Below are 20,589 nucleotides of genomic sequence, written 5' to 3' on the forward strand. Positions count from 1 at the left end.
CGATGAGTGATCATATAAGCTCCCAAAGGAATCCTGCAGTTCTGTAGAGTAAAGCGGGGCAAGAGTACGCACTGATTCTAAAGGCAGGTAAACGAAATCATGGACCGATGATTATGAGACGGATTGAAACCTCTACTGAATGCAAGCTTTCTGGAAAAATATTGTGTATTTTGAATAATCCACCTAAAGGTTATCACCAGAGGTATGCATTTTGATTTAAAATTACAATTTTTTATAACCGGTATTATGAAATCGCTATGCTTGCGGGTGAATGGCAATACACGCTTTTTCAGGCATTCTTCATTGTACACTTGGGATGTCATCGTCGATGACGTGACGAATGGTTCCGTTTTCAAGCCACAACTGCAAATCGCTTGCCAAATCATGGCCTTCTTCGCAAACTTTTCGGCAAACACGAACTTGAAACTTCCCGGCACATCCCTACGTGCAGTCACGATGTAAAACTTCTGACCGGGAAGCTGCATAGAATCGAGTTTGACGTATGTTTTGTCATCGATCAAAGTGCAGCCCTTGTGTTTCGTCAAAACACGGTCGTATGCCTTGCACGCTTTTTGGCGACGGAATTCTGCTTCATGTGTCGATTTGGATGTTTACTGGATTTGTACGACTTGTATCATTCCCTGGCAAGGATGCTCCGCACCGTTTGAAAATTGGCGTTGTACCTTCTGGCCACATCTCGGATCGAAAGATCGGGGTTGGTTTTAACGCACCTCAACACCTTGCTGTGCACCTGACGATCTCTGGTTTCAGTTTTTTCGTAGGTCCGCTGATTCCTTTCCACACTCAGGGTTTCTTTGTAGGTTTTGAGCACTCGACAAACTGTTGTTTATGGCAAATTCAGCACTTTAACCAGCTTGGAACCGGACCACTCCGGATTTTCCAGTTGTTTGAACACAATATGTTTTCTATCTTCGAGTTCCATTTGACGTTATTTCTGAACACGATCGACTATTTTGATCAAACTTGCACCAGTTGTTCTCTATAGAAGTGTAAACAAACTACTGTCAAAGATTTTCGATTCCCAATACTATAGGAGTGCTAGCGGCGTGCGAGGGGCGTACCAATTTACTTTTAGTCAGTCTTTATGACGAACTGAGGTCCATTTTTTTTTTAGATTTAGAAAGCATTCATTCGATTAAAATAGACGTTTGAGGAACATTTAATAGAATGCGCACTCTTGCCTCACCTGTGGGACAAAAGTACGCAGACGGAACACTTTAACTTAATCAACAATTTAAGAAAACTGCTACCCATAAGGGATTGTAGTAAGTGCGTACTTTGGCCCCACTTTACTCTAAGGTACACCGGGCGTTTTTTTTAGCACAAACGATTTTTTTTTTTGAAAATGTTTCATCGCTACAAGCGGATTCATCTAAAGCATTTCCATTATAGACTCATTTACCTTCAAAGAGTTCATTTCAGAAGTAATAACATTAAAATTCTGTCTTGGAATCCATTAAAATTTCTTTATAAAAGTGCAAAATATCTCTGTAGAAAACTCCAAAATAAATCATGAAATTCATCCTTAAATTCTCTTCAAATTTAATGGTTGTTTTTTCCTAAGCATTCATTAAAGCTTCTTCTCAATTTATTCACTTGAATTTTCCTTAGAATTCCCATTTAACCTTGTATTTGAAATTTAATGTAGGTTTTATGCGTGAATTCTAATGTTTTGTGCTTGAGAAATGAACGGAATTTGAATATAAGGCGTATACCCGAGCAAAGTCGGTAACCAAAATGAAAGCAAATCGGTTGTAAAGTGTGCAGTTCCTATCATAATGAAACCTCGTTTTGTATTTAAATTGTCACCATATAAGTCTGATATCATATTGTGCTTTCATTATGCAGTCAGAACTTTTTAAATTAAAGCAACTTGACATGAGGTTCTGCTATTTACGTCTTTTTTAAAATTTAATTTAAGTTCATCTGTCGTTGAACGAACGATTATTGTTTATTTGATTTGTTTAACAAATTTCGTGACTTGTGCGGGGTGACATTTGAACTCAAGTCTTTCAGCGTGAGAAGCATGGATGCTAACCATTTACACCAGGCCCGTATTCAGTTAAACATTATGAATGCAGAATCAGTAATCAAATTGATTTATTTGAAAGCAGGATTAGTTTTCCGTTTGATTCAACAGCGTAAAATTTTGCTCTTAAGTAAGCTATTTTAAGTAAACCATAATGAGATCAAGTGGAGTATTCAAATTAGGATACATCATGACAGCAAATTTTGATATCAATTTGTTCTTCAGCTTTGCTCGTTTATGGTGTCCTAAAAAGTATAAGCATAGCGGTAACTCTAAGACTAGTAGGTCCCGAAGAAACGTGTTCAATTTTTTGGGCCAGCTCTGGTACTCTCTTCGGTCCCAAGCTAATCGATGCACCCCTCGAAACATAGGAAAATCCACGAACCCCTCATTTTATCTGTCAAACTTTCATAGCGAATCAAAACAAACATAGTGTAGTACTAGAATTTTGAGTAGAATGGGGTACGTTAATCGATTTGCTTGGGACCAATAGGCTAGTCAAGTAGTGAGCCAATTTAAAATCGTTATTTTCCACCGGTTGATATAAGCACCCTTCAAACTCGCCGCCATTTCGACTCCAATGAAATTTATTAGCTTGTTTACTTATTGCTCAAAGAGTTTGTATACGCAAAATGCATTTTGGAGCAGTCCAAACCACCATCCGCAAGTTCGATGAAAAAGTTAGCTTCGAGGGCACATCGAAACCTCGCCCTAAGCCGGGACCGGAGGACCGAAAAGTGGACCAGAAGATCACCAAGCTTTCGTCCATAAGCAAAGTGCCTCTGTTCGAGATTTGGCCAAAAAACTGAGAACATCGAAGAGTAACGTCCAACATGCCAAGGCAAGAAACGGGCTGAAACGTTCAAGAATCAGAAACAAGCCGCACCCGCCAAACCGAGGGCTCGGATGCTATATAATAATGGACGATTAAATATACGTCAAATTTGACAACAAGACGCTTGCGGGAGACTAATACTACACAGTCCGTGGTAGTCAGGAAGTTGACGATTTTTAGCGAATTTTTCAAAGAAGGCCACACTTAGAAAAAATCATGTAAATTTAGGTGCTTAGGTGTGTAAATTTAGGAGCGTCAATTTTGACATAAATTTGAGTGATAACAGATGCGAAATATAGCTCAATCAAACGTACTTTTCGTCAAGCAACGAACTTTTAAGTCTCAGAGCACTTAATATTACATGACATGTTTGTTTACGTCTCATCTTTTATGTCAAAGACGGAATCCATCACGGGTAAAATTAGGTATTTCTAAATATATGGCCCACAGCGACTCACAAAGAGCTACTGATTTCAATCAATAGCGGTGCGGCTTCTTCATACTTCTATAGATGCTCATGTGGACTGCAGCTCGCTGCTTGTAGGCAGCATTTCGTTGTGTACTGGAGAACAATGTTCAGCGCCACGCGCCGAAAACACTGCTGCTTGGAATTGAATCCGATCAGCGGTTAAGGGCAGCCATGATAGCTAGCTGTTTGTGGAAAGCCTATCGTTGTGTACTGAAGAACACCACCACTTAACACGCGGTGATTGAATAAACACCGCTTGGTGAGATGGAATTCAACTTTGAAATCTGTGTTAGGGAAATCGCTTTTCGCAGGCAGTTGGTGATAATTTTAACTATCATAGCAATAGTTGCATATTCCTGCAATTTTTAGTAGTGACATTATGAGGAATGATGAAGTCTTAAATTCAACAGATGCGCAGAGATATTTCTAATCGATTGGTGATAAAATTGTTGAAATTGGTCCAGGGGCAGCTGAGTTATTAACGTTCAAAATCTTTCGTAATTTTGTTACATGTTCCATTTTCGGTTTTCACAAAGTGAGTCCCCGTTAGACGTAGTCCTACGTTAAAAATATAACGAACAATTCTCAATTAATTTTTTAATAGGTCCTTTATCCATTTCAGGGTGTAGTCTCAATGAAGAAAACAAAATTCTTTGATTTTCCAGTAATTTTCCAACAAATTCCAGTTGCAGTGTCTACATGGTTTTGTCAACATGATCTTACCAGCTATTACTTCCCTCAGATATGTATTACCCAACAAACAGTTCTAGCTGCAGACCAGCCTATACAGGCACAAATTAGATGCATAACGTAATTTTTCGGTTGTATCAGCTTGTCTGCAGCCAAAATTGTTAGTTGGGTAGTGCTTTCTGGACATTTTTTCATTAAATACCACATGGACCTCTAACCCATGAAGATTGGTCCAGTACAATCTCAAATTGAATAAAGCGTTCGATATATTTTATAGAATGCAAAAAAAGATCGAAATTGCGTGTTGCCAAAAATGGGAAGGCACCACATTTTTTTAAATTCACCAATTGTAATCGCGGTAAGCGCCTGGTAAACAGTTCAATTCATGATTAATAGCGAAGGAAACTGTAACCATCTTGATATCAGTCTTGCTTAATCGCTTAAAATTTTCAACAAGTTAGGTCGATTTACTCCATGATATGAGAAGAGTCCTTGGCATGGCGATTTTCTCACCCTTAGAAGCAGTGTTGAAAATATTCACCAAAACTCACTATCAGGGGTTGAAACAGTTGACGTTTTTTACTACACTCGCTTCGTTGTCGTGCGCGACAGGCTGTATGTATTCGAACACTCATGCTCTACCGTCGTCTCTCTCACACAACACGAGCAGTAGAATAACATTCGAGCTAAAAGAAAATTATCAAAATAGCTAGAATATGACATGTGTGATTTCCTTGTAATTCTTTAAATTGGGTGTAAAGGGTGATACGGTCAAAATTTGGTAAATATCAACTTGACGTATTTCTTTCAATTTTGCATTTACAAAACCTGAACACCCCTCATTTTGAAGGTGTGTGTGTGTAGAATGTTGCTCCTATTTTGATTTTGGAATTCACTCTTCAGTTGTCAAAATGCCGTCCAAGCAAGAAGAGCAGCGTATCAAAATTTTGCTCGCGCATCGCGAAAATCCGAGCTACTCGCACGCAAAGTTGGCAAAATCGCTAAAAGTTGCCAAATCAACCGTTACAAATGTAATTAAAGTGTTTGGGGAACGTTTGTCGACAGCCAGGAAGTCTGGATCGGGGGGAAATCGAAAACCGGAAGCCGCTGAGACGACAAAGAGAGTTGCCGGTAGTTTCAAGCGAAACCCTAACCTCTCTCTCCGAGATGCCGCAAATAAGCTGGGTGTATCGTCTACAACCGTGCATCGAGCCAAAAAACGAGCCGGACTATCGACTTACAAGAAGGTATTGACTCCAAATCGCGATGATAAACAAAATACGACGGCCAAAGCGCGATCCCGGAGGCTGTACACGACGATGCTGACGAAGTTTGACTGCGTGGTAATGGACGACGAAACCTACGTCAAAGCCGACTACAAGCAGCTTCCGGGACAGGAGTTTTATACGGCAAAAGGAAGGGGAAAGGTAGCAGATGTTTTCAAGCACATGAAACTGTCAAAGTTTGCAAAGAAATATCTGGTTTGGCAAGCCATCTGTACCTGTGGCTTGAAAAGCAGCATTTTCATAGCTTCCGGGACTGTCAACCAAAAAATTTACGTGAAAGAGTGTTTGAATAAACGTCTGCTGCCTTTCCTGAAGAAACACGGTTGTTCCGTACTGTTTTGGCTGGATTTGGCATCTTGCCATTACGGTAAAAAGGCCATGGAGTGGTACGCCGCCAACAACGTGCAGGTGGTTCCCAAGGACAAGAACCCTCCCAACACGCCAGAGCTCCGCCCAATTGAGAAATACTGGGCTATTGTCAAGCGGAACCTAAAGAAGACCAAAAAGTTGGAGGGTGGTGTACAAGACACGACCGCATTGTTGACGTAAGACTACGAAATTTTTGTTCGATTTTCTAGTCTGTACTCTCTGTACTCTGTATTATTTAACGGTTCAGACGTTTTCGAAGATGTCGCGCAGCAAGAGAATGCATACGATGAGGGTTTCTCAGTTTATGAAAGGTAAACGGAATAAATTTAACCCACCGATATGACTACAGATAGAACATAATTTATTTCCCTAACAAATTATTTGATTTTTGAATCATCAATATACATCAATTTAGTGACAAATTGAATGGGTGAATCATGAGTTACTCTATATAAATGCTATTCTAACTCTTTTCTGAATTGAACTTGGTGGCCCTGAAAAGTGCCGTTTTGATACGTTGGTAATAAGTTTTAACCTCCGAAACCGTACAGAGCGCGTGCGTCCCTGTCGCTTCAGAGCGTAGACGACATGCATGGCCGTGACGGGTTTACGCTAGGCGTGTTCAGTGTAGGTGACGGCATCACGGATCATATTTTTTAGGAACACCTTCAGCACAAAATGTTCCGCAATTGCATCCTCCCTATTCGTACACGCACGAAGATTGCAAGCGAATGTCACTTCAACTTGTTTCATCTAGGAACCATTATCTGATGACTGTGTTGGGGAAGTAGCACATGCATGTACGTAATTGGTGGATTTATTAGTTATTTCGAAGCTTCTGGACAATGCTTGACATTTACCACTTTTTCAATAGTTTCAATTGAAAAATCAACAGTCAAAAGCATTGTTATCGATGCGTAGAAAAGTTTCTGATTGATTGGTGATAACATTATTGAAATTGGTCCAGGGGCAGCTAAGTTATTAACGTTCAAAATCTTTCATAATTTCATTTTCCGTTTTCATAAAGTTTACCCCCCTCTTCCCGAAAGACGTAGTCCTACGTCAAAAAACTGCTAAGGGCGAGCAGCAGTTCAAGGCAAACTGGCTTTCTGCGGCGAAGAAGGTGGACAAGGTGGCTGTACAAAATCTGATGGCAGGGGTCAAGCGTAAGGCCCGGCAATTCGGATTTGGAAAAGCGGAAGCCTAACTGAATATTTTTCCTGAATTTTATACTAATTGAACTTGAAAAAGAAATTTAATTTGATTTTTTAAATAAACGATTTCACCGATTTACACGCGTTTTCCCTTGACCAAATTTTGACCGTATCACCCTTTACTCGAAGCAAATTAATTGGTAATTGGGTTAATCTCATAAACCTTCCATTTGCATAGTTTGAAATTTAATCTGGTTTGCAATCTGCTCACTATGCTCAAAATATAGTAAGAAAATTGTCAACAATAAGGGTTGGACATTTCCTAACTTTTTTTTCGGGGATATGGCATTCGGGGAAACGGCATTCGGGGAAATGACTATTCGGGGAAATGACATTCGGGGAAACGACATTCGGGGAAATGTAGCAAAATCAACTTTGAGACCCAGGTTCGAAAGAAAATTATTCCGGTTAATACGCTAACCAAACGCTAATTTGCGGCCAGATTCCTATGGTGGGAAATCGTAAAAACAGCGCTTTCACCTTTCACTGAGAATCTATTTTTTCCGAGCTAATCAGATTTACAATGAAAACCAAGAATACTCAGTAAAGCCACTCTATGCTGTAGAGGCAATGCTTGTCTACGTTTCTTTGAATCATATTTCAATCATAAAAGTGCTACTCCAAGCATGAATGACAAAAATTCACCCAAGCAAGACCATTATCCTAAATTTTCATTTAATTTATTCTTTGAGATTATCAGGCTGTTTAGAACACAATAAGGAACAAGAACTACAAGTGTTCAGAAATAAAAATCATCCTCTCAAAAGCGCTCCAATGCACCCAAAGGATCTAAGTCAGACGCAGTTAGATATAACATCTACTAAGAGACCAAGACATACAAATTTGGATGAAGTTTGCAACAACTAACAATGTCTTGTTTCTACGGAAATGGATTTTTTATCAACCGTCAGGATCTCAGTTCAACTCAGAAATCTGTCAACACCCAGCTGAATTAATATTAGGGTCAACATCATCAAAATCCCCTTTTATTTGAGTAAATCTTGCTCAACTTGCAGAAATGCAACATCAAGCATTGAGCAACCACAAATTCGCAACTCTATTTAAAATTTGAAGTGAACAACCATCTTCAAATTACACCGAGTAATTAAAATGTTTAAAACTAGCAAATTTTGTCATACTTCTGTGATTAAGAAATATTTCCCTGAATTTGAATGAAATTCCCTGAGAATCCCTGATTTTCCAGGCCCAAAAATGAATTCCCTGATATTCCCTGATTTTCCAGGTAGTCGACACCTTGCATTTGTCGTTCTAAAAATGTGGTATTTTCGCAATAATGATACCTACACACTTAGATTTGTTTGCCGAAATGGGCACCACCGAGCATCTCGGCATTTTATTTTGCTGGAAATTCAGCAAAAAATATGTTTGTTAGATGAGATCTCGGCGAAATTTCCGTTTGATAGCTGAATCACGGTAAGTTTTTCACTGAGATCCAGCAAAATAAAATGCCGAGCTGCTCGGTGGTGCCCATCTCGGCGAAAAAATCTAAGTGTGTACAATCGTTATTTTAATGTTTGAACTTTTGATTGTATGTACCAATATTGCAAATACCTCTCAGTTCGCGGCAGGCAACGAATCAAGTTAATCGATGTTTTTGATCGACAAACGGATATAGAACCTATTCAAAAAGGACTCGGACAGAATTCTGCAATGTTTCACGGAGTTTGGAGAAGGCTTGATCGATTCGTCAGTTGACGTGGAATTGCTTAGAAGATGCACTTTTCTTGGAAAGTGAGTTTAAACTTATGCATCATTACATCATCATTCGCCCACACTGTTCAACTTACCGGAAAGCGTTTGTGATTGTAGCTCCGCTCCGAGCAGAGATTGTAGATTTTGTAGCAACCGGCGTGGTTCTTCTCCAGCATTTTCTGTACGTCCTCGATCTTGTTGCGGTAGATCGATTCCATATGCTCCGCCGGGTAGCCCATGGCGATGATCCGATCGTTAATGTCTGTAACGAGACCGAGAGAAATAATTCGCATGAGTAAATCGACGATTAAGTGTGTTTTTTTTTTCCTACAGCAACAATACAAAAAAAAAATCAAAACAAGTTCCTTCGGTTAGTACACACACATTGGTCGCAGTGCGCGGAGAGATCCTAATCGTTGATATTAAATTTAAATAATTAAAATAGAGGCAAAATCAGCAATTAGTAACGCGTACAGGCTACGATGAGCAACAGCCCAAGACGGACGATAATGATGATGATAATGGTTAAAACGCTAAGGAAAGCGTCGGTCGTCCGTCGTATGGTGCGTTTATGAAATTCCCTACAAAGCAGCCCTACTCCTGCCTTATACCTGGCGTTCACGATCCAGCTATCTGCGCCCATATGCAGATGTGCGTTATGAATATTTAACTACTCGCTCGCGTCGTGATCTATCGAAGCGGTTCCAATCTAATCGAGTTGTAATTTACAATTCAAAAAATGTACAATTGCCCTCCAGGCCTGCGTTCACTTTGTATAGGGTGACTCAGGCTAGGACCATCAAAGTAAAATTCCATCTCAGAACCAATGTTCGCCCGGACGGTATGCAATTGGCGCACACCCCATGCTAGTGGCGACTCTTGCTCTCTATATGGTAAAATGAAATGCAGATCCGTGCACGCCCTAGTTTTTTATTTCTGCTCAAAGAAGCGTGCGTTAATTTTAGAGGTCACCACGATACGCACAATGGGAACCCGTGCGTTGAATACATATAGATGCAGCGCGGCGTCCAATTGCTGGAACGGCGACGATGGCAACCCCAGTACAAAACGATAAATACAGCTGGAAGTTGTCGACGCGCTTGTTTGCTAATAGTTTTCTAATGTAAATTAGTGACACACTACTATATGACAAGCAGGCAAACAGGCAGGCAGCCAGGCAGGACAAGCCGTGTGTTAGAAGTGCTTGCTGCGAGTCGAGGGCGGACGAACTGTATTATTGTAAAGTGTGTCACCGTTGGGTCTCCTCGTCTCACCAAACAGCGGCCAATAATAATATTGAGAAGAGTTGAAGGTTACGACGAACCAGTTGGTTGTTGAAATGTTTGCGATAAGATTAACGTTGAACGCTTTTTTTTTGTTCTGGAACACGTTTCGTAGGGAAGTTGCCCGCTCGATTCACAGTCGCAATCGGTTGGAAACTTTTTAGCTTTCCGCACAGCACGGAGTCTTGGATGGGTTTGAAACAAAACAGCGATTGGAATATTATGGTCGTTTTTATATCGCCATATTTTTAAACATGCCTAACAAGTGAAGTTAGTAAATGTTATGAAATTTCATTGCATATTTAAATTGGGTCATTACGCCTAAGTACGTTAGGCCGAATGACCCATCACATCTAAATTGTACATTAGAGTGCCTTAAAATACGTCCATCCTGGAATTTAAAACGCTACCACCTGGGATGGTAGTTTGGGGGTCCTGGAAACATTTGAAATCATTTGGTTCACGGGAACCCCTCGCTCGAAGGCTTTGAACTTCGTATAGGAAAAATCGACAAAATGTACCACTCTCACATTCGCGGCTCTAGGTGGCGCTGTAGTGGATCGATTTTCTTCGTGTACAAAATGTAGAACCTTTGGAGTATTGGGAACTTTTTGGTTGAACATCGAATGTGAATCCTAGTTATCCCCGAAAAGTTATTAGCGTGTCAAATGAACACCACCTGCCTTACTTTTGATGAGGGCCTATCGTGCTTTGAGCGATTTCATTTTTACGAAAAGGCATACGAACAACGATGTTTAGCTGGTAGTGGTCAATGCTCTCAAAAATAGTGATTTTAGTGACCATGTTGAAGAAAATATGCAAATATGATATGATATGAAACTTTAAAGCGAAAGATTGAATAGAAAACTTATGATCAAATCCACGGTATTAGCAAGGGTTGTTTACAACCTGTAAGAACCTGAAAAACCGGTAATTTGATTTTTTCTTGAAAATAGCTGGAAGTCTCAGGGATTCTCATAATTACTCAGGGAATCTAATGATTTCCTTACTAAGGATAAATTAAAGAAAAAAAATGGATTTAAAAAAAATTAAATTTAAGTTTTTTAAATTCTGGACTTCAAAGTTATAATACTTTAAGAATCTGGAGTCAAATTCCTTGCACAGTTTTAAAGGCCTATGGAGTTTTGTTATAATTTCTAAGGACCACATGAAAAAAAAACAAATCTTTGAGATAACATCAAGTGAAATTTGCTTTCAATATAGTTCTGAGAAATTTGCGATTTCATGTGAAGCCTGAGATAGTTTTGAGTATAGTTTCATGAAACCCCTGAATTGAACTCAAAGTAATATTTAATGAAAGCTCATTCGCATTTATGTGGAGAAGAACTCCTGTGAACTTCAGAGGAAAATTCCAAGCGCATTCGTAGGATAATTTCATAAAGTTTCTGTGAGAAAACGAATCCGGAGCATAAGTCCATGGAAATGGAGAATACTTAAGGGCGTTAGGGGATGCAAGGTGGATTACAATTAAATCTGAGAGTAAACACAGGAGATCTTCAAAGGAATTCGGAAAATAATTCCAGGGGAGTATTCCGCACAAAATATCCGGAGAAATCTAAAGAATTTGTGAGGAGAAATGCAAATTAATTTGCCGTGAAGTTCTTGACATATTTTGGAAGTTTTCATAAATTCTCTGAAGGCCTCTGTACTTCCCTGAAGTACTTGAAACATCGTAAGGGTTCTCGATTTTTTTTCTTCAGCATACATGGAGCTTCCTAAATTTTTCTTAACTCACGCTAATAGACCTTTAAACTGCTCCAGAAGATCTCTAGTTTTATCTTTTCTGAGGTACCTAGAGCTTCTTGAAAGTATCCACACTTTTTCACAAATTCTGTATACTTTTAAAGTTCTCTAAAATTCTACGAACATATTCATATATATATACAACATATTCTCTGAAATGATATGGGATGTACACACTTAGAAAAATTAATGTAAATTTAGGTGCTTTGAGACTGACTTATACGAGCGTCAAATTTGACATAAAATTGAGTCATATTAGACGTGAAATTCAGTTCAATCAAACGTACTTTCGAACTTTTCAGTCTCGGAGTACTTAATTTTACATGACATGTTTGTTTACGTCTCATCCTTTATGTCAAAGATGGATTCCGTCATGTGTAAAATTAATAACTTCTAAGTGTGTAGTGAATGGTGATTTTTGATATTGGCTTTAGGTGGTGGCCATATGGTGCCCCCGGAAGATCCGAAACATCCGTAAAATGTCCAACGAAACTTGAAATTCTCGCAGAAAGCGCATTATTTAGAAAGCTTTTAAATAAAAAAAAATCCTCAAAAATATTGAAGATGGTAATATTTTGCTATTTAAGATTGACACACCTTTGGATTTTTTTACCCAAACATGTTCGTCATTTTTTGCCTTGAAAACATTTTTTTTTTATCCTGCTGCTTTTTTTTTTCCTTTGGTTTGTTTTTTTCCGTTGATCTTGTTTTCCGTGCTGAGCACCAATGCTACCGACGTGCCAGGAAGGCAGCTCCCACACCTGGACCCTACCTATCGACCCATCAACTCATGAACCGGCGAATAACGGCTTTACTTCCCATCCGAAGGAAGGCGTGATCAGAGATGTTATGCCTCAGAACATCCCGGCGGCGCCGACTGGGATTGAACCCAGGCCTGCTTGGGTGAGAGGTAATCACGCTTACCACTACACCACCGGCGCCGTTATCCTACTGCTTTGTATCAGACGTATATTTAGTTAGAGGTGACGTTTTGGGGTTATGATTTGTTGAAAAATCTTGAACACAAATTCAAAGTTCACAGAATTACCAACATATGTATTTACGGAACTTCCGAAAAGTTCACGGAACAAGGTCGCGAAGTTACTGAGAATTTACACAAGTTCATTGAATTTACCAAAAGTACTCGGAATTTCCGACAAGTTCACGAAACTTTCGCAAAGTTCACAGAATTTGTGATAATTTCTCGAATCATTCGACAAATTCACGAAACTTCTGATAATTTCTGGGAACTTTCGAGCAGTTCTCCGAACTTCTTATAATTTCACGGGGCTTCTGAAAGGTTGTGAGAGTTTTCTACAGCTTCACAGAATCATCAACAAGTTCCAACAAGTTTTTTTTTCCCTTGATTTGTTTCCTGTCGATCCCAGCACGGGCACCCATGCTACCGACGCCAGGGAGGCAGCTCCCACACCTGGACCCTACCTATCGACACATCAACACATGAACCGGGGACCAACGGCATCAAAACATCCTGGCGGCGCCAACTGGGATTGAACCCAAGCCTGCTGGGATGAGAGGTAATCACGCTTACCACTACACCACCGGCACCACTATTCCAACAAGTTAACGGAATGAAGAATAAGTTCACGGAACTTGCAACAAATTCACGGAACGTCCAACAACTACACATAACTACCAACAAGAAACTTCCGAGAATTTATCGAATCTGTTGACAAATTCTCGAAAATTCCGAGAAGTTTACGGAACTTCTGACAAGCTCACGAAACATCCGATAAGTTTACAGAACTTCCGAATGTTCATTGAATTTCTCAAAAGTTAACGGAACTTCCAATAACTTCACAAACTCCCGACAAATTCACGCATCTTCCGACAAATTCACAAAACTTCCGACTGAGGAGTTGACGAAGATTCTAAGAATTAGAATTAAGTTCTAGATAAAGCAGGGCGTAACAACTTTTGTAAACAATGACTTCTCTCGTTGATTTCTAGCAACTCAAGGCACGCCTACACAAATAAACATGTCCATCGGGTAGAGGAAGTCTTCCCCTATTCGATGGTAATGTTGATTTGCCAGGGAGAGTCATGTCTTTCGAGAAATCATCGAGAGAATCCATTGTATACAAAAGCTGTTACGCCCTAATTCCAGCTCTATCTAGAGCTCACAAAACTTCTACAAGTTCACGGAATTTCTGTCAAGTTAAAAAAAGTTCACGGAATTTCCGGCAAGTTCTCGGAACTTCGGAAAAGTTTACGGAACTTCTGACATGTTAACGTTATCACCAACCCTTATCTAATCACCCTTTAATTCACGAAGCTTCTGACAATTGAATGGAACTTCCGAACAGTTCTAGGAACTTCTTATAATTTCATGGGGCTTTCGAAAAGTTAACGGAACCTTCGACAAGATTACGGAATTAAGAAAAGATTCACGGAACTTGTGACAAACTCACGGTACTTCGGACAAGTTCACATAATAACCAAGATGTTCACGGAACTTCTGGAAAGTTTACGGAAGTTCCAACAAGATCGCAGAGTTTCTGAGCATTTCTCGAATCTTCTGAAAAGTTCACAGAACTTCCAACAATTTCTCGGAACTTTAGAAAAGTTTACGGAACTTCCGGTAAATTTACATAACTTCTGATAAGTTCTTGAATTATCGGATAAATTCACGAAGCTTCTGAAAATTTCATGGAACTTCTGACAAGTCCTCGGAACCAGTGCTGTAAATCCTCAAAATCAATTGAACATTTTTGATGAAAATGAGAAAAACAGCAATCCGCTATCAAAGAAGGCCTCCTTCGAATGATAGAGGGGAAATGTTGGCTTCGGCAATACTTTAACTTATTATCGTCAGGGGGTAAACAAAGTCCTAGAGCACTCAAATTTGGCCAATAGTTGTTCTGAAACACAATGTATCCGCATGCCAAAATTGAGTTCTCAAGGACGTTGTTTACCCCCTGACGACAATAGGTTAAGGTATTGCCGAAGCCAACTTTTCCCCGATATCAATTGCTTAGTCATTTGACGAAGGCATGGATCATTCTCATTTGAGACACGCTTGATATCATTCAATTGAGTGCAACCTACACATAAACGGAGCTCTGGTCGACATTCCGACGAAGAAGCTAAGCCAATCCGACACCAACCTGACTTCTACCAAACCCCTACCCGATGTTGACCCGATATTGTCCCGACATAAACCCAAAATTTACCCGACAACAACACGACATTGGGTCGACATCGACCTTAAATGTACCTTACTTTGATCCGACATCGGGTCGACTTGTTTGTTCGGGACCATTTAGCTGGGTTTTTTTTCCATACTCCACTGTCGTATAGCAAATGAAAGTGAGCGACTCAATTGACAGTGACAATGAGCTTCGAATGAGAAAAATTATGGTCATGTGAGAATTTGTTTTCACAGAATTGATTGAATGGTTGTATTGGTTCATCTTCAATCGAATAATATGAAAATGAACAGCACTTCTCGCAACTTCCTATCAGTTTTGTTTCAATTTTACGAGGCTTCCGAAAAGTTCACGTAACATCCGATAAGTTCACGAAACCTCCAATAAGTTCACGGATCTTCCAACAAGTTCACGGATCTTCCGACAAGTTCACGGAACTTCCTATAGGTTCACAGTGGTTCCGACAAGTTACCGGAATTGAGAACAAGTTCACGGAACTTCGAAAAGTTCATGGAACTTCCGACAAGGCTGCAGAGTTTCTGAGAATTTCAAGGATTTTTCGAGCATTTCTTGAATCTTCTGACCAGCTTACGAAGCTTCCGACAAGTTCACAGAACATTCGAGAAGTTCACGGAGTTTCTGATAACTTCACGGAACTTCCGCGCAGTTCTCGAATCTTCCGAAAAGTTCTTGGAATTTTTGATAAGTTTACGGAACTTGCAACAAGTCCACAGAACTTTCAAAAGTTCATTGAATTATCACAAAAGTACACGGAACATCCGACAAGTTTATGGAGTTTCCGAAAAGTTCACGGAACGTTTGAAAAAATGTAAGGATTTTAAAAGAATTTCTACGAATATCGGAAATCTTGAGCAGTTCCACGCCAAATGAGAATCGATTTTCGTGAATTTCTCAGTCGGATGTTTTGTAAACTTGTCAGAAGTTCCGTACAATTCTCAGAAATTTCGTGAATTTGCCAAAAGTTCCGTCAACTTGTTGAAAGTTCCGTTAACTTTTGGGAAATTCAATGAGCATTTGGAAGTTGTGTGAACTTGGCAGAAGTTACACTGACTTCTCGGAATTTTCGATAACTTGTTAGAAGATTCTCGGAAGTTCCGTTAAATCATCAGAAACTCCGCAATCTTGTCGGAACATCCGTGAATTTTTTGGAAGTTCTGTGAACTCGTTGGTAGTTCTGTGAAGTTGTCGGACGTTCCGTAAATTTGTCGCAAGTTCTGTGAACTTGTTTTTAATTCCGTTAACTTGGTGGAACTTGTTGATAATTCTGTGAACTTGTAGACAATTTTGAGAACTTTTCGGAAGCTCGTGAAATAATAAGAAGTTCCGAGAACAGCTCGAAAGTTCCGTGAAATTGTCAAAAGTTCTCTGAAATTCTCAGAAGCTTCTTGAAGTTCTCGGATGATTCGAGAGCTTATCAGAAGTTTCGTGAACTTGCGAAAGTGTCAGAAGTTCGGTGAAATTTTGGTAAACGTTGTGGACTTGACGGGAAGTTCCGTGGGATTTTTGACAGTTTTGTGAACTTTTCGGAAATGGAGTGAACCTGTAAGAAGTTGTGAGAAATTCAAGAAGGTCGGAAGCTCCGTGAAATTGTTGCAAATTACATGGAATTCTCGGAAATTTCGTGAAATTCTCAGAATTTTCGGGAGCTTGTCGGAAGTTTTGTGAACGTGTCAGAAATTTCGTGAAATTTTTAAAAGTTCCTTGAACTTGCTGAAAGTTCCGTGAACTTTTCGGAAGTTCCGTTAACTTTCGGGAAATTTAATGAACATTCGGAATTTGTGTTAAGTTTTGGGAAACTTTATGAACATTCGGAAGTTCTGTGAACTTATCGGAAGTTCCGTGAACTTGCCTTGGAAGTACTGAGAAGAGTTGTCAAAATCTCCGTGTTATTCTTGGATGTTCCGTGAACTTTTGGGAAATTGCGTGAACTAGGGAGTCGTTCCAAAGGGACTTCCGAGAAGTATCAAGGTCACTTCAGAGTAGTTCGAAGGGAAATCCAGAGTAGTTCCCAGGAAACTCCATAGTAGTTTCTAGGAAGCTTCAGAGAAGTTCCGAGGAAGCTTTAGAGAATTTCCGAGGAAAATTAAGGCAAGATCCGAATGTAATGTATATTTCGATAGAACTTCAGTTATTTCAGATATTTCAGAAAGAACTTCAGATATTTTTCGAGTCTTTTAAGGAAGTATCTTAGAGAACCTCTCAGAACTTCTAAATAATTCCGAGATAAATCTACTGAACTTCGCGTTTTTTTCCGGTTGTCTGACATAGTTTTTCCGGATTAGTTGAAACAGTTAAAGGCTATAAAAATATCCCAAGTAACACTACAAGTATTAACGAGGTTTTAAAAGAGCATGATAAAACCAAAACTATGGAACATTGATTATTATTTCGGATAACTTTTGACTCTTCGGAAAGCGGGGTTCTGAGATCAAAAATACTTAATTAATAAGAGAATTACTTTGAAATTCCTAAGAGAATCCTTGACAAATCTTGAGAAGAACTCCGAATGAATTCTGATGAGAATTCGAAATTAATTTTGAGAGGGTGCTTTGAGAATTCTAAGCAGAATTTCAAGGAAATTTCCAGAGGACTTCTAAGATGAAATTCAAGGACATTTTTATGAATATTTCCTGATTAAATTTCCAAAGAGAAACTTTTCAAGAGAATTATGGAGACAAATTTAAGCGTGATTTCCAGAGAATTATTGAGAAAACTAAGAAAGTGGTAGAGTAAATATTAAAAGTTTAAAAGGGATACCAAAAGTGGTTTGCCGAGAATTACTAAGGCTATTATGAACCAAAACTTCAAGGGAATGCCAGAGAGAATAATAATATTATTCAGAAGAATCATAAAGGCAAATCTGAAGACATGTTGGGATGATTCCAAGGATACACTTGAGAAAATTTCCTGCACATACTAAGAAGACCTATCTGCTAGAAATCAATACATTATCTAGTTGATTTAGATATTGAAAATTAAAATATTTTTTTTTTTCTGCACACAGAAATTCAATATTTTGGATTTGGTAAAACATTTAAAATTCTGATCAGTTTTGAAGATTTCATATTTACAAAAAAAGATTTAAGATCCCGGTCTAGCAAAGTCTAACTCACACAGCACGAGCCGAATCCCCATTATTAGTCTGATCGATAAATCTTCCTTAGGACTTCGAGAATGTTTGAGACTCCGAAGTGACTTAGGATTGATTTAATGATTTTCCATCCCGGACTAAGGAAAATTAAGTTGATAAGTGAAATAACCTCTGAAAAATACAAATCCAAGCGGCGCCGGTGGTGTATTGGTAAGCGTGATTACCTCTCACCCCAGCAGGCCTGGGTTCAATCCCAGTCGGCGCCGCCAGGATGTTTTGAGGCATCACATCTCTGATCACGCCTTCCTTCGGAAGGGAAGTAAAGCCGTTGGTCGCCGGTTCATAAGTTGATGGGTCGATAGGTAGGGTGTGGGAGCTGCCTCCCTGGTGTCGGTAGCATTGGTGCTCAGCACGGAAAACAAGATCGACGGAAAACAAATCAAGGAAAAAAATTACAAATCAGTTTGCATACACAGGTAGAGCAAAGAAAATACAACAGAGGAAAAAAAGTACACATAGGGTGGATGTGCCAGTCATCGCTTTACGTTTTTATTGTGGTCTGTTTCAATTATGGCATATGGGATTTACATAGGCCATCATTGGAACACACCATATTGGGACGTATAGCCATAACTGGAACATCTACCCTAGTTAACAAATTATCGAAATTCGATGGATCAAATTTTAATATTGCAATCAAATTGCCAGTTATTTCTCGATTTGTTTCGATTCCCGGTTGAGTGGCAACCCTGGTTAATCCTCTAGACACTTCATTAGAACTTTCCTGAATTATACTCCTTTATTATTATTATTATTATTATTATTATTATTATTATTATTATTATTATTATAGTCACTTTAACGCTCTTGGGTCATTCGTGACTTGCCCTAGGGTGACATTTGAACTTGTGACTTTGACGTGGGAGGTATGAATTCTAACCACTACGCTGGGGTCGCCCGAACTCCTTTCTAGTTTTCTCTGAATTTCCTTAAAGCTTTATGAAAATATCTTAAGCCCATTTGAAACAATCTTGAAGGTCTCTTAGAGCTTCCCTGAGATTCATTCGGATCCTATATGAAGTTCTCTAGAAATTTCCATGATGTTTCTTTCAAGCTCCTTTGAGGATTCTTCAGGACTTCTGATAAGTTCCTTAAGAGCGAAGGCAACAAATCAAGAAGACTGGCAACTCTTCCATTTTCTCATACGAACGCTATGAGACAGGTAAAATAGGTAGGTAAATGCTTCGAACGAATTTGATAGCAAAGATTACATCGTCAGGCGAAGGTTTTGTGTATTTGCTCATTTTTCTATGCGTTGCTTACACCTTCACTCAAGCGCAGCGCTACTGTATCTGTCGCGTGGATTCTGGCAAAGTTGCCAGTCTGCTTGATTTGTTGTCTTCGCTAAGAGGCTATCCATAAACTAAGTAGATAGATTTTTTGAATATAATAGACCCACCTTCTTCCCCGTGTCTACGTCGATCATACATTTTTGTTAAATTCATATGAACCATGACAAACACAAACAGCTTCCCCATTCCTATCCCTATTATGTCTAACTAGTATATATACAGCATCTAAAGCGTCTCCGTATCTATTTCGAAGCTTCTCTGAAGTTTCCTCGGAACATTCCCAAAGTTTTGAGGGAACGTTTAAAAAATTTTATCGATTGAAAATCACTCGAAGCAATCCTGAAGATTCCTGGAATCTTCACTGAAATTCCTTCACAACTGCCTTGAAGTTTCCGGTAGTTTCCTAGGAACTTCTCTGATGGGGAAGATTCTGGATTTCCTATTTGTAGATTTGATTGCATTACAAAGATAACATAGCCGGTTTGTCAATGCAAATAAGCAATAAGGCAGTTTCTCTATAGGCCGTCTGTCAATCAAAAGCAGGCTGCCATACTAGCTATTATCACTATTTCCAAAAATCATTCTGTGTCATAAAACCATCTCATTAAATGTTGTAGGTCTATGAAACGGAACAAGTAAAATTATTTAATGTTTACAGTTTAAATTATTCTAGAGATTGGAGACCAATCAGGCAATAATGTCACACATTTAATTGACAGCTTTGAGCTCGTCTAACCTTCAAAATAAAACCAACGTGCTATCAAGAGGTCCCGAAACCTCACGTTTGAATCTAATATGGTTTCGCACGGAATTCAAAACTGATACATAGCACTTTAACATAAACAGAAGACGTCGTGTGTTAAGTTTCCAACCTGAAACAGGGAAACTCTTCATAAGAACCAGTTTGACCCTGAAGTGTCCAATGGGTAATAAACTACTTGCTATGTTGCACACCTTCAACATGTGCTCCGATTGACTCAACATGCTTATGGTATTTGAATTTCTATGTTACACCATCGCAAAACAAGCGCCACCACCACCACCGCCATACTGGAAACCGGTATTCGCCCACGCTTTGAACCTACTTCGGGGACAACGCCAAACGCTACATCAATACCTACCAATGCTACGATGAAGCCTACCAAACTGCCGTCGGGGAACTAATTAATGGCACCGGAATGCTAATTTCGAGTTTGTCATAATAATTTCATCTCATTGGTAGACGTAAAATTTGCCGTCCAGACTTGCGCACCTTGATGCCGGGTGGTGGGGTGGTAGGATG

General features: G+C 39.3%; 1 protein-coding gene across 4 annotated transcripts in view; it reads right to left on the reverse strand.

The window, feature by feature from the left end:
• Positions 1-20,589, reverse strand: part of Pten (phosphatase and tensin-like protein) — a 259,540-nt gene that overhangs the window by 73,616 nt on the left and 165,335 nt on the right. For all 4 annotated transcript variants that reach the window (XM_065234211.1, XM_065234208.1, XM_065234209.1 and 1 more), the window contains exon 3: positions 8,722-8,888. In XM_065234211.1, coding sequence (XP_065090283.1) covers positions 8,722-8,888 — 167 coding nt within the window. The remainder of the gene's footprint in view (positions 1-8,721; positions 8,889-20,589) is intronic.

Source organism: Ochlerotatus camptorhynchus, unplaced genomic scaffold (assembly GCF_037179485.1).
Source record: "Ochlerotatus camptorhynchus isolate MF236.1 unplaced genomic scaffold, CSIRO-AGI_Acam_v1.1 ptg000432l, whole genome shotgun sequence".
NCBI classification, from domain to species: Eukaryota; Metazoa; Arthropoda; class Insecta; order Diptera; family Culicidae; genus Ochlerotatus; species Ochlerotatus camptorhynchus.